Source organism: Triturus cristatus, chromosome 4_1 (genome assembly GCF_964204655.1).
Source record: "Triturus cristatus chromosome 4_1, aTriCri1.1, whole genome shotgun sequence".
NCBI lineage: Eukaryota > Metazoa > Chordata > Amphibia > Caudata > Salamandridae > Triturus > Triturus cristatus.
Window position 1 is genome coordinate 953,845,003 of NC_140585.1, and position 15,724 is coordinate 953,860,726.

The window sequence follows — 15,724 nt, forward strand, 5'->3', positions numbered from 1 at the left end:
CAGCCCTGCTGTTCTCTCTCTAAATTAATACTATGTACTTTAGGTGCATAACCCATTTGGATAGGATCACCTTATTGGCCCCTGTACAGTGTACCCTAGGTACCCAGGGCATAGGTGTACCCTAGGCCTACCAGGGGCTGCAGCATGTATTATGCCACCCCTGGCCTGGCCTTCCATTTTGACACAACTGGCTGATCACTCAGCTGGGGCAAGGTCGTGTAATCACCCCTTGCTTAGGTGTAGTATTCCTATACCTAACTTACATATAGACACATGTGTACCTATCAGTCACTCCTATGGCAGGCCTTGACAATCCGGAGGCAGAGTGCTTGGTAACATGTGAGATGGTGCTCTAGCATGAGCTGAGCCTGTCTGTAGCTTTCGGAACCTTGTCCTTATAGCTGTTCTATGATATAGCCTACCATATACTCTTAAAGTGCCTTATAATCTTAGACGGTTATGGTAACTATGGTTTGGCTTTATAGAAACATGTCGTGTAAGGTGTCTAACACTGTGGAATAATACCCCCATGCCATTTCTGGACATGAGAATATTATTCCCCCCTTCTAGAGGGAAAGACATGTTAAAATCATACTTCAACTGTTAGCCTCTGACCAAAGCCTCAGCATCACAAAATGGATGCTGCTGCCACGACTCAAGTCTGACCTCCTGCAGCTGGGAGTGATCCCAGCCAGGGAGGCCTGGACAATAGGTTTCCTGCTTGGGGAGGTGCTAGCACCTCCCCAGACAGCCTTTAGTGTATTGGGGCAGGGTGGGCTGAAAGGAATGAGACATGCCTGGGGCACACAAGGTGTTCCTTGCATAGTCCAGTTCAAACCGGCGCTGGGGCACTCCAGCCCCAGCTCTGGCGCGAAACTGGACAAAGGGAAGTGGGTGTAACCACCCCCTCCCAGGTCCCACCCATAAGGCGTGACCTAGCAGGTATCCCAGCCCCCCAGATTAGTATAAGAGTGGGAGTTGGGCCTCAAGACTTTAGATTATCCTGAACCTGCAAAACTGAACAGAAACTCTGGACCTTCGACATTCGACGAAAGAAGAAGACTGAAGAATCTCCCTTGTAGCCAAGGAGTGGCTACCCTGTGCAAACAGGCACCATCAAGAGACTACCCTTTGCTTTGCCCACGTTCTACGAGGAACCGACTGCAGAGCCTGACCAGAGCCTTGACTTCCAGACTTCTCCGACCCTGATCCACATCTACAGCAGAGCTGAGATCCGTGGAGGCGACGAGCGACGTGGGACCGGCTACCTGGAAAAAGTGGCTAGTAACTTAAAGCGCCGCTTCTGAGGTACCCTCGAAGTTGTGCACCGGGGATTGAGAAGCCCCAACCCCAAGCACCATCTGCACCGAAGATCAGCCCCCCACACTCCACGAGTCCTGCGTGGGGCCCTTCTGCATTTTCCTGCTTGCCGCGTCTGTCCGGTTGCTTGCCCGCTGGCTAGTGGTCTTTGTGACGACGCACCCTGAAATCTTCTGCACTGGTTTGGCTCCTCCAGACTGGCTCCCGCTTCTCTGCAAAGAAGAAGCACCCCAGACCTTCCTGGTCTGCACCAGAAGCAAGTCCTTCGTTCTTCGTGGGTTCCGCTTGCCAAGGCTTGGTGAGTCCTAGTCCAACTTCGACGCTGCCGACAGCAAGAGCCTTCGTGGGACAGCTCGCCTCCTGGTCCTGGTCGTCCTCGACGCTTCCTGGTCCTCCTGGCTGCAGCGACAAGCTTCACCTTCACCTGCAATCTTCACGACATCGCCTGGTTCCTTCCTGGTTCCACGTGGTCACTGGCTAGTGACCTTGACTCTGTCCCTTCTGCTTGCAGGTTTCTTCTCTTCTTGATCCCAGCCTTGGGATCCACCGGACACTCTTCACTGACTGCCTGTCAGCATCTTTCTTCAGGCATCCATAGGAGTCGACGACGAAAACGACGCATCTTCACCCCTATGCACCCGCAGCCTGTGGGCTAGGTAACTTGGGTACTCCGGTGCTCATCAGGATAGTGACTATCCTAGTGTCTAGTTTTCAAGTCTCAACTTCCTAGCTACTCCGGAAGTGTCCTAAATCTACTGTTTTCTAAACTGTACTATTGCTATTGACTTTTACGCATTACGCGTGAGTGTTTCCACTCTGCACACGAATCCCGTGGGCCTCCCACTTCCTAACTAACGCTAGTGTAGTGTAGCCCCAGCGATTCCCTAGGCCTAGGCCTATTCTATTTCCGTGACAGTGGTTCTTATACCACTTACTTAGTATATGGTTTGCGTGGCCCCTAGGGCCTAACTGTATTACTTACCTGTGTGACTTAATGTATGCTTAAATAAGGCTGTGTTGTACTTACCTCTAATCTCATAAAGAGTGCTGAGGGTTTGACTAGAATAAATACACTTTATTTTATATATATATCTGTTGTGGTGTCCTTTCATTTGGTATTCAAGGGATTATATATGGTATCACAGCTGGCTTCACATGCCATTCAGAGTTTAGCCTAAGACTGCTCTTGTCCATGCTACCACTAGGATAGCTGGTCTATAAGGTTGACTTTACAACCAATCACCATAAGGGTATTTGGACTGATATAAGGTGTACACTAGAACTAGTGACATCATACATCAGGCCAACTTCTCACACCATATTTTTGGATCATGCATAATTTTAGATAAAGATACCTTTATTTTTATATGAAACTGGTGTGGTGTCCCTTTGTGAGTGCTTTTACTGTGTCACTGTTGGTGTGTGTTGCACAAATACTTTACACATTGCCTCTTGACTTAAGCCTACCTGCTCTGCTCCAAGCTACCAGAGGGTGGTCTAGGGTACTCTGAGACCCACCCTGGCGGAACCGGTGGTCCCTACTTGGGCTGGGGTACATACCCCTGCCAACTAGAGACTCCGTTTCTAACAAATGTCTTCAAAATCTAGAACTATAAGTGATTCCATATAGCATGTGTATATATTTTTTTTTAATTATAGCGATACCACCCCCTTTTCTATTCATGCAATTACGTTTCACAGTGCAAAAACCTCTGGGGAGGGTCAGAGCAATATCAAGAGTAGAGCATTTGTTGAGCTATGTTTCAGTTAAAAAGAGGGCATTGATGTAAAAATTGAGTTGTTGCTTGAGGGGGTTGCAACCTTACCCAAGCAACAGCCACAATCCTTGTCAGGGTGAACCACAAAAAGTCACTATATTAACCTGTGCTTAAGCCTCTACTAGCGTTGCACAAAAGCACTTAACTTAATGTGTAAAGTACTTAAACAAAGTGAAGACACAAAACAGAGAAAATTCCACACTAATTTAGAAAATAAAGTATATTTAATAATGTATTTGGCACCAAAACAACAGAAAATTCAATCAGTAGAACCAGATTTATGAATTTTTATAGGTTAAAGTGTAAAAGCGCACTTAAAGATCAACGCGCCGACCACGGACATCTAGTCAAAAGTTATGGCAGACCGCAATGGAGCACAATTCAGGTACAGAAAGTGGATCGGGCCTGGTCTCCAATTACCTTTGGACTTAGAAGAATATTTAAGGGAAAATGTCTGAGAAGGTGAAGTTCAGCGGGGCAAGGCAGTGGGCAGTGTCTGAGGAGAATGTGATCTCGTCGAGAAGATCCTGGATGAAAGTGCAGTAAAGATTTCTATGTGCGAACTTAGGGCCTGATTATGAGTTTGGGGGTCTCACCGCCATATTACCGCTGCCGCAGTCATAAGAAGACCGCCGGCTCGGTGGTCTCCCACTCGCCATCTTACGATGTTCCCAAAGGGCTGGTGGTCTCTTGGCAGTAAGGTCCAGATGGAGTGAGGTTTCGCTGCTGTTGAGGTAGGTGAGTACAACATTTCTATATTTGAAACACATATATATGTTGTTTATGTGTCATAACGTATATGCACATCATGTGTACTGTATGTTTTGTTGCATGTAAAATATAATGAACTGTTGCAATGCACTATATGGGAGAAGTGATGGTGAAGCCTACCTTTCCATCCAACGACAACCGGGTTGCAGAATGTTGTTATTTGGTGGCAGCAGCACAGGAGAGACCTGGACAATGGTGCCTGACTCAGATTCCAAAGTGGGACAGCGAAAAAAGTGAGTTTTCACATCTTTTTGTGCCTTTCCGCCAACTTACGCATGGTGGTGTTCCGCCAGGAAAAGCTTGAAGGAATGGCAGATTGTAATCAAGATGGTGGAAACCTTGGTGGGACTGCCTCCAAGTCCCGCCTCTGGCTTTCCCACCGTCTAGGTGGTAGCAGGAGTCTCGGCGGTGGTGGCAGTCCAGCTGCAGTCTTGTAGCCGAGTACTCACCAGGATCGTAATCGCGAGGTCGGACTGCCAAGGGAATGGGCAGGAAGACCATTGAAAAAAAGATGGCAGAGCCTTTCCACCATACTCGTAATCAGGCCCTTTGTCTCTTTTATGGAAGTCAAAAATGTACAGCGGGACAAAGCTGCAGGCTGTAACCGATGAGGGCTCCACGAGGCCAGATATTTCTTCTGGGAGGAGCCATTGAATAGGATTTGCTGCTGAAGAGAAGAACGCAGCGGAAGCTACCGCACAGTCAGGCCGACCGGCGATGCACCTCGGGTCGAACAGGTGGGTTCCAGTCTCCACTTGGTTCTCAGGGCTCTTTTTGGCAAAACATTTTCCAAGTACTAGGTTTTTGGATTTGGGCTATCTGGACACCTTTAGCACCACTTTCAAGGGTCCAGGACTAGAGGGGCACCACTTGGAGGGTCAGGACTCACTCAGGCTGGGTCCAAGGCGGGTTCTTTCTGTCCCTGAGGCTCTAATCAGGAGACCAGCCAACTAGCCCTTTGAGTCACTCTGGAAGTCTAGGGTTAAAGCAGGAAAGCAAGTCTCAAGCAGCAGTATTTCCTAGACTGGAGATAGGGTCAGTCCACTTTTTAGGTCTCGCCTGGCGTAGACTGCGCAATCTCGCTGGCGAGATTTAATGAGTTAGGGTAGATTTCTCTAGTGGGCGTTAAGCCCTGCCCCTCTTTTCCATTGACTGGCGTCAAAATTTAAGCTAAACGGTGGCAAGCCATTGGAAAAGAGCATCTAGTGACGTACACTTTTCTCTTTTAGAGCCGTCTCAGTTGGACTGGCTCGGTTGCTTTACGTTTGTAGTAAAGGGTTTTCTTATCTTTATGGGGCCATGTGTTTCAAACATATTGAAAAAATTGTTTTTGCATTTCAAACATTTGACCCCATAAAGACAAGAGATCGGCTGCAGCGCGGTCCTATTTCACTTTTGGGACCGCGTTGCTCTGCCTTGTACTTGTTTCCTCAAATAAGTATTCATAGATTAAACTACATACAGTCTGATCTACCTTTTGTGGTATGTATGACCTTAAGTGTTCTCCCTAAACATATATCACCTTTTCGCGTTCTGTGTCTGAAAATGTTAGGTATTACTCTAGGAGGCACGAAAGTTATATTTGAAAATACTCAGTAACGAGTATGTGGCCTCATGAAATAAATAATAAACAACTTCCCTTAAGAAGTGATAATGGTCGTCTTTGAAGGACTTTTGAAGCTCAGTTCGTTATTACTGCTCATCATTCCCCTAAAGTGGGTAAACTGCAAATCAATCGAAGATGGCAACGGAGTTAGTAGATGGTAGCGGAACGTTTGTAGTGACATCAGTTCCGGCTGCGCCCCTGGCACGATGCTTAAGAAACCCGTGCGCTACGGCGGTCTCTTTCCCAGCGCGCAGGCAGCCATGGTGGATCTAAAGGTGAGGATCTGTCCGGCATGGCTGAGAGGGGGCTGGCAAGTGCAAGATGGTGATACCGAAAGGGTACACCATTTTGAAGGGAGCTGATGGAGTGTTCGCTTGAGGATCATTATGAACCAGTCTGATGTGCTAGAGTCTCGGTAGCTTTTATGCTGTTGGCTGCCACAAGTTTCATTCTTCTCAAATGGACGACTCGAGGGAGCTGTGCCTAACTAGTGATAATATGCGGTTTAAAACGTTATCAGTGGCGTTTGCATGGCGTACTAGTAGTAGTCTTTCAAATCGACAGTAGTCAATTGTTAAAGGACTCAAGATGTGTCATCTGAGAGGGATACTTCAAAGTTCGTTATGGTGGAATACTGTTTTTACTTTTATAGCCACTCCCCCCTTACAGAACTAGCATCTGTATGGAAGAAAAAATACAAATTAAATTCGCGCCGCGGATGAGGTTAGTCATTGTCGTGCATGGGACCATCTCATTGTTCATGGTCCAATAATGTCCTTCGTTCTTTACTTTTCTTGGTGCCTGTTGTGGTGCACCCCGTCCACGGGTCAGAGTCATTTTTCATTACTACAAAAAGCTGAGATTTTAGTTCCTACTGATTTTCGACCTTTGTTTAGTGTTACGGGTGTGGGGTTTTTTGGGGGTTTTTTTTTATTCGACTTTTTCCAGGTAGGAGAACGCTGTATGGAAACGTTGTTCGGGAGTAGGCAGAAATGCATTGGTGATTTAGCAAATTAGCAATACTGCTATTGTTGACTGCTAATGAGTAGCTTTGCTGACATATGGGGTGCATCTTGGAATATGGAGTGTGTGTGTTCCGTTAGTGTTGCTGCGATGAATTGGTGTGAAAAGGTTTGTATGGGAGGGAGCGGAGGATGAGTTCTCATCACTTTCCAACAATATTGAAAATAAACAAATGTCGGGCCGAGAAGCTGTTTGCTAGTTAGGTTGCAAAATGGATTGGTGCTGCTACTGTAAAGTCCTTCCGATGAGTAACTGCAGTATGATAGTTCACAGCAATGTTGAGTCACATAACCTGTCTCGATAAAGTAAACTTGGTTGTACTTCTCTTACAGGTCGTAAAGTGGTTGTTGTAAGATGCGAGGGCATCAACATCTCTACTACTCTAACACTCTCTACTAACTTCTACTACTCTCTAGTACTCTTTGCTACTCTCTACTACTCACTCTCTACTACCCACTCTCTACTCACTGTCTATTACTCACTCTCTAATACACAATATGCCAAAACAGCGTGATCTTTCTCAAACCCTTTACTCTTTGACTAAAAGCACTAGAGAACAAGCAAAGGAAGCTTTTTTGCTTTGCTTTTATTACTGTTATTCAAGATTTCATGTACATCACATGCATATGTACGCATATATATGTATATATATGCATATATATGCCTATGCTTTTAGAAATATGTATGTGTATATGTATATATACATACATTTAAGAAACATATATATACACATCTGCATATCTATATTAATACAAATATTAATGCGTGCATAAATATACATAGTTATGGACATGAAAGTTTGAAAAACACTAATAGAAGCAACGCTAAATAACAGAATAAATACAAACAGAATTGCTTTAACTTTAATAAAGACGAGACCTATTGCATTTTTAATGCTTGTTAAGCCAATCAACTAAGTTTTTAAAATCTTTTCATAAATTCTGAGCAGCATAAGATGCATATATCACGATTCTAACTACAAAATTGGAAGCCACATAGGACCTTTTTAATAAATTTCGACAGGGTCTGGTAGTGAAAACATTTTTTAAGCTAACGAAGATGATGCTGTGCTACACAAAATAGAGTTAACCTTTGACAGTGGAGGGACGTTTTCTTCAAAATTAGCCGGTGGGTGTTGGCAACTTAGGAAACGTAGAAACCTTGATTTGTTAAAGGAAGCTTATCAGTAGCAGGAGAACTACGCTGCCTTAAAGTCTTGCTTGAATATGGGATTAAAGACCGAGCCCTTTTCTTATGGCTTGAGCACCTCGTGTAAATGTGCTCCCTGCTCGTATTTGCATCTTGACAGAGACCTGCTCTTCATCGGGATTACATAAGGCACACTTTTCTGGGGGCTTAACCAGGGCTGCCAGTCCAGTGTCTGAAAACATGGACTGCAAATCCACCATGGAGATAGAGACAATATCCTTCTCTTTCTCTTCGGCCAATTGTTTCTCTCCGGTGAGACTGTGCTGCTTCTCTGTATACTTTCTCCCTCCGATGTGAATATAGCGGCAGTAGAGTTGCCATGGAATACATTTCAGCCCCATTGAGGCATGTAATGGAGGCAGGTCCGCGAAAAAAAACGCCCTAAGTAAAATGTGAAGGTTGCAAATTACTTCATAGTAAAGCCACTTTGGTGCGACTGGCTTCCTATAGTAAACAAAGTGGCCAAAATTACGGATGACCATGCAGAGACAACCCCAGAGTGAAGGATCCGAACACGCAGCATTTTACTGTCAATACAAGGATTATATGTTCCAAGGAGGGCTGTTATACGTTAAACAGTTTGTTTTTCTCCTCATAACGATGGCTCCTTTCTTTACAGGTTTCCGTGCTAACTGATCTGAAATAAAATGAGAATATGTCTAATTAACTCCGAACGACTGCAATCTAAACATGAAGGTTCTCAGAATAGATGGCTTGTTAAACCTTTTATGACAGCTGGGACACTTCTACAGATTATTTTCAATGCTGCCTCAACCTCGAAGGGCATACAGAAGCAGACAGATACAGAACACCTTTTAGTTCTTCAGACAAGAGTTCTCCACCCACAGCCAATAGTGTCTTTTTTTAAAGACTGTACAATTCACTCACCCTAATCGCTGCATTCCTGCCACTCACAATGCATCACTGGTACGCCACTGTTTCCATCAGGTCAAACCCAACCAATGACACTGCATCCAAACCACTTGCACTGCCTTTCTCCCATCCATTGTTCATCTCTGACACAGCATTCATTCCACCATACATTGTCCAGCTCGCACTGCACCCCTCTTTCTCTTCCCCAATCACACGGCATCTCTAGCATTGCATCCTCCCACCACAATACACCACTCTCACTTGCACTGCATCCCAGCACCTTGAACTGTATCCCTCCTACTCACAGTGAAACACTGCATTGAATTCCTCCCACCATGTCGCATCCCTGCAGCTTGAATTCCATCTGGAAGAAGCCCCCTTGTGTTGTGTACTCCGTTGTTGTGAAGTCCGGCTCCCTTTAACACTGTGCCTCATAGACTACCCCACTAACTTCGTTTTCCCTTCACTTCTTCCCTTTTACTCTACATACCACTCATTTGGCGGCATCCTCTGTCTTCACACTTCATTCCTTCAGATGTAAGTGACAAAGTAATTCAACTCAAACCCATCTTCTCTGCTCCTGTTTTGCACCCAATGCAGCACATCAATCCTACGAATCTTACCTACCTCTCATGTTGCCTTCTCATCTTCACTCTCTTTGCTAGTCTCTTACATTTCTTTATTATGGCTGCATTACTGTGAGAAAGTGAATTATTAGTTGGAGGCAATGGCAGTCCTCTTCATCTTCAAGTAATAATGACATTGTTCCTTTATAGGACCAGTTAGGTCTGAACAGTTTAAGCCTAGCTCAGCTTGGAGCAGGCAGGTGTAACTTAGGAGAAAGGTGTAAAATATTTATCAGTACCAAAACAGTTAAAAAGTAGGATGACACAACAAAAATCCCACTCCAATTTATAAAACAAAAGAGAGAAGATTAATGAGCAAATAGACACAAAAACATACATCTGATGTAGGGAACCAGGGATATGATTTTACAAGAGACTAGATGTTTCTAGTGTCAAAAACAGCTATGCGCTAACTGAGATATATTATGGTCATGCAAGACGGGGTCAAAGTCAAAAGCTAAGGCCAACCATGATTGAGCGTGGGTCAGATACAGCGAGCAGGTTCAGTGGAAAGTTTTATCTTCTGAGTTGGAACGGAAGTCAAAATTCTCAGCGGGAAAAGACAGAAGACTGTGGCAGAGATGGGTTCCATTAGGCCAGATCGTCATCGGACAAAGTCCTGGTAAATCCGATGGCTTTTAGCAGGAAAGTGCAGAAGGGAGAAATTTGAAATTCGTTCCTAGGGAAGGTCCCTTGCTGGCCAGATACTTTTGGCGCCTTCGCCTTGTGAAGATTTCTACCTACAGACTCAAAAACGTTTTTGAAAGTCAGGATCCTTTCAGCAGGGCAAACAAGCAAGTTCAGTCCAACCGGCAGTGCGACGTCGGAGGCTGAGGCTGCAGTCCGGTGGTAACTTTCGCTATTTTGGCAAAAATCCTTGTAAAAGTTTTTAAGTCTCAGATTTTAGGGTTATTCAGGAGGAGTACATTCTGATATTCATCCAAGGGCCCCAAGACCTTAGGGGCATCACTTAAAGGTCAGGACACAGTCCAGGAGAAGCCACTATCAGGGTCCAGGGCAAGTCGAGCTGGAACTGGTCAGCTGGCCTCTTCAGGAGGGGGGACTTCTTGTAGCTTTTGTGTCCCTGTACCTTACCAGGAGGCTAGCCAACTAGCCTTTGGAGGCGACTTTTCTGCTCTGGGTTCAATAGGAATAGGTCCAGCCCTGGGGGGGTTCTCCACAGGTTACAGTAGGTACAGTCCTCTTTCTGAAGTCCAAAGGGAGTTCAGCAGCTGCAGTCCTTCTTCTGTCTTCCTGAGGCTCAGCAGTGAAGAAGATGTTTTCCAGTGGCAGTGTTGGGGGTTGGGGCAATGGAGGAGGAGGGGATGCAGTGATAACTGAGGAGGGGGTGGGCAGTCTTCAGCATAAAAAGAATAACTAAGCAACAATGCGTGTGTGGCTTGTTTGTTTAAGCAGTCTAAATCAGTGAGTGGACGACCCCTAAGGCCAGTGCTGAAAACCAATGGACCAAAGTAGCCAATCTCTGAAAGGGAATGTCCAAAAGTCACTTTTTTAAAAAATATGTATGCATGCATAGTATTGTTTGTGTTGTGTATGTTGTGTGGTGTGCTGTGGTGACCAAATCTCTCTGCAGATGAGGCCTAAAAAGGAAAATGCAAATGTGAAGATTCTGACAATTTTTTTTTCTGTGAAATTTTAGACATTGCAAAAAGATCATTCATTATTTTTAATACAACTTTTTTTGTATACAACCTTTTTGTACGGACAATTTTTTGGACATTGTCCGAAAATATATCCATCCCTCGGACTCCGTAGGAAAACACCGTTCATTTTAACCAAAGTAAAATGCACTTCTTACTGTATCCATGTCCTCATCAATTTTACTTCTTTCAAGTGCTTTTTGGGCACTTCCCATATCTTTTTGGCTAAATGTTTATTCAAGCTGTGTTCTGTTTATGAAAGGCTAGTTAGTCGAAATCAGTAACGTTACTAGCCTTGACCTACATACCCTCGGATTGCTTCCCAATATTTCCAATCTGTGCGAGGCACAAAACACTAGAATATCACCGAGATCTGTATGGCGAGGGCATATAAAATGACATTTGATTTATATCTTGACTGTTGACTAGATGTACAGTAGATGTGGGGTTGCTACAGTGGAAAGCTCTGTTATAATGACAATAATTGGGAATTATTATTTTTATCTAGAAGACTGCAAGATAAAGAATAAATTGTTAAACAAATATACTGAAAAAACGATCACATCTGACCTTACAAATGGAGGACGACCCTGACTCTGCAAAAATGTCACATAAAACAACACGAATTAACAAAGGCGCAGCTTTAAGCATGCTGGCATAAACACACAAGTTTGCCTTCTTACCCAAAATGTTGATAATTTCTCCGACTGACGTCAATAGCATTCCCGAAGGTCTCAAACGCGGTTAACATTTCTGGACAACCTGCCCTTAATAGCCGGCTTTCAACGTTGGCTAAAAAACATGAAAAGTGAAGAAAACTCTTAAAAATAGGTTAAGTACATACATCTGTGATTGTGAAGCATGGTGCACCATATGCCAACTGGCTTTGAAAAATCTGAAACAAATGATACTCTATGTGGACATGCGAATAGCTACAACATTGCCCTTGCTGTGTGGGCACAAAGACGATAGCCTTATAGTTACCCAGTAGACTCCCAGGCTGCATCTAGGCCTTGTCTAAGCATCGTGTTGCTTTGGCTACAATTTTTGTGTGTTTTTCTTTACCTCCGGTGAAGAGCAACAACATATCTGCTCACCTGGAAGCAAATTAAAATACGGTACTTAGATAAGACCAAGTAAAGGGTTGTGTGGTCTACCCATTTCTATTTATTCTGGGAACCACGGCCATGGCCTGCTACCTACACTGGGTGAGGGGGTACCTGTGAAATAACACCATATTTACGGAAGCTCTATGGAGGGGATGCGTATTGCACAATAATGATGATAGGGATAACCAGTGCAGGTGCACGTACATGTTGCACATTATTACTTGTTACAAGTTTAATTAACCTCTGTCTCGTGAGGCTCAGTGCTGAACATATTATCCCAGGAGGAGACATTTGTCAGGCCTTGCAGCTGAGCTTGGACATATCTGTTGCCACTTCCCTCTCCAACGTATGTCCGGGCCTATCCACCGCCTTTCCTGCAGGAGGAAAATTCAAATGTGCTGTTTTTTTTCTGTGAGAGGACAGCTACAAGGTAGTGTGAATCACTCTTGGGCCTATGTATTACAGAAACTTTCACTGGTGCAAAAATGAAGGGCAAATCCATTGTGCAGGCAGGTCGCTCCCCCACGCCAAAACAGCACCATCTGTTCGCCCGTGTGTCCCAGCCCGCTGCTGCTGAACTGACGCGAGTTCGAGGCCCTCCTCCACCCGCAGGCTACCACCTGCGCCTCAGCCCTGGTGGCCAGTGGTAGGCCGTAGGTTGCTTAGTGTAATTGTTTTGCTCCTTGTTGTATTGGTATTTGTTCTCTTTTGCATTCCCCCTGTTCCCTCTTGCGCTATATCTGTGCCTTGGGCCCTTCTGCCTGCTCACCATTCCCCCCGTGGTTCTCCTGCCGCTGCGTCCCCTGCGGCCTCGCCCCCCCCGCTCTCCCATTCGTCCGCTCCCACCTCCCAGCTGCTCCTCCCTCCCACCTCCTAGCAGCTCCTCCCTCCCACCTCCTCGCTGCTCCTCCCTCCCACCTCCTCTTCTTATGGCGGCCGCGCGCAGCGGGTGCGCCGCTGGCGCGCCGAAGGCACACCTAAAGCAAGCTCATATGCGCCCGTCTGGGCCCGTCTGCGCCTGAACCACGCCTAGCACCAGAACCCCTGGCCCCCGCGAACACCACGACACCCGACGCCGCTACGATGCCAGCACCCTCCACGCACTCAACATCGGACGATCACACACCTGCTTCCTGGCCGCCCTGAAACGCACACAAGGACCCTTCTCCTGCCGGAACTGCAGCTTCACCAGCATCCGACCCACAAATCCACCCATCGGGAAAGAACCCAACTACCTCAGATGCATCCTTCTCAACACCCGCTCCGCCCGCAAACACGCAGTTGAACTCTGGGACCTACTCGACTCAACCTCCCCAGACGTCCCCTTCCTGACGGAGACCTGGCTGAACCCCTCCTCGGCACCCGACATCGCCATAGCCATCCAGGACGGCTACAAGATCACCCGCAGGGACCACACCAATGGAGTAGGAGGAGGAATCGCCATCATCCACAGGAACACTCTCAGAGTCTCGACCAACACCGACGACACCCTCAGCACCGCCGAATACCTGCACTTCCAGATCCACACCGATCCCAACACCACCCTCAGAGGAACCCTCGTCTACAGACTCCCGGACCCCGACCACAGTTCAGCGACTCCATCGCCGACTTCGTCAGTACACACGCCCTCGCCTCCACAGACTACATCCTTCTCGGGGACCTGAACTTCCACCTCGAGAACAACAACGACCGCAACTCCACCACCCTGATCGAAAACCTCGATAACCTCGGTCTCAGACAACTCGTCACCACACCCACCCACTCCGCCGGCCACACGCTTGACCCCATCTTCTCCGCAAGCTCCCACGTCTCCTTCAACCACACCACTGAACTCCACTGGACTGACCATCGCTGCATCCACTTCACCTTCTGGAAACCCACCATGCACCACCGCACCCAACAGATCCCCCGCCGCTGCTGGAGCAAAGTCACTGAAGACCAGCTAACCACCACCTTCGCCCAGAGCCCACCCGCCGACCCCAACGACCCCGACACCGCCGCCCGCAACCTCAGACAATGGATCGACGACTGTGCCAACACCGTCGCCCTGATCAAGAAACCCTCCAACAGACACTCCAGCAAGAAAGCCAGCTGGTTCACTGAAGACCTCCAGGCCTCCAAGCAAACCTGCCATAAGCTAGAGAAGAAATGGCACCATGAACAGACACCGGACAGCTACGCAGCCCACAAGAATGCACCCGCAGACACCATCACTTCATCAGATCTGCCAAAAGAGCCTCCTTCAATGACTGCCTAGACAACAACACACACAACAGCAAAGAGCTCTTCAACATCGTGAAAGAACTCTCCAACCCCAGCTCCAACACCAACGACATCCCACCTTCACAAGACCTGTGCGACTCCCTTGCCATCTTCTTCCATCGCAAGATCACAAACATCCACAACAGCTTCAACGTCACAACCGACCCGACAACCACTGACACCTCCGTCTCCACGGTCACCATCCGCACTGACCCCCTGCTCTCCTGGACCAACATAAACGACGACGACACCATCAAAATCATGAACACCATCCACTCCGGATCTCCGTCAGACCCATGCCCACACCACATCTTCAACAAAGCCAGCACCATCATCGCACCCCATCTCCAGAAAGCCATCAACATCTCTTTCGAGACAACAACCTTCCCGGAGAGCTGGAAGCACACCGAGATCAACGCCCTACTCCAAAAAAACCAAGGCTGACCCCAAGGACCTCAAGAACTTCCGGCCCATCTCCCTGCTCCTGTTCCCGGCTAAGGTCGTCGAGAAGACCGTCAACAGACAACTGACCCACTGCCTCGAGAAGAACAGCATCCTGGACCCATCTCAGTCTGGGTTCCGCAGCAACCACAGCACCGAAACTGCCCTCATCGCCGCCACCGATGACATCAGGGCCCTGCTGGACAACGGAGAAACCGCGGCCCTCATGCTCCTGGACCTGTCAGCTGCCTTTGACACCGTCTGCCACTGCACCCTACGCACACGCCTCCACGATGCTGGGATCTGAGACAAGGCTCTGGACTGGACCACCTCCTTCCTCTCCGGCAGAACCCAGCGCGTCCGCCTCCCCCCTTTCCACTCCGAAGCCACCAAGATTATCTACGGCGTACCCAAGGACTCATCCCTCAGCCCGACATTGTTCAACATCTACATGGCACCGCTCGCCCACGTCACCCGACTGCATGACCTCAAAATCATCTCCTACACCGACGACACCCAGCTGATCCTCTCCCTCATCAAGGACCCCCTCACCACCAAAACCAACCTCCACGAAGGAATGAAATCCATCGCCGAGTGGATGAAGAACAGCCGACTGAAGCTAAACTCGGACAAGACGGAAGTCTTCATCCTCGGCTCCACCCCCTCGGCCTGGGACGACTCCTGGTGGCCTACCGCACTGGGAACAGCTCCAACACCCACCGACCAAGCACGCAACCTAGGGTTCATCCTCGACTCCACTCTCTCCATGACAGCAGGTCAACGAAGTCTCGGCATCCTGCTTCAACACCCTCCGCATGCTTCGCAAGATCTACAGGTGGAACCCCACGAAACAAGAAGAACGGTCACCCAGGCTCTCGTCAGCAGCAGGCTGGACTACGGAAACGCCCTCTACGCAGGAGCCTCGGCCAAACTCCTGAAACGACTTCAACGCATTCAATACGCCTCTGCACGCCTGATCCTCGACATCCCTCGCCGCAACCACATCACACCCAACCTGAGAGACCTGCTCCCCGTCAACAAGAGG

At 47.5% G+C, this 15,724-nt stretch overlaps 1 protein-coding gene across 1 annotated transcript in view; it reads right to left on the reverse strand.

The window, feature by feature from the left end:
- CFAP54 (cilia and flagella associated protein 54) overlaps positions 1–15,724 on the reverse strand; it is a 2,172,274-nt gene that overhangs the window by 381,902 nt on the left and 1,774,648 nt on the right. The window contains exon 59 of the mRNA XM_085653834.1: positions 11,551–11,659. Within this exon, the coding sequence (XP_085509960.1) occupies positions 11,551–11,659 (109 nt within the window). The remainder of the gene's footprint in view (positions 1–11,550; positions 11,660–15,724) is intronic.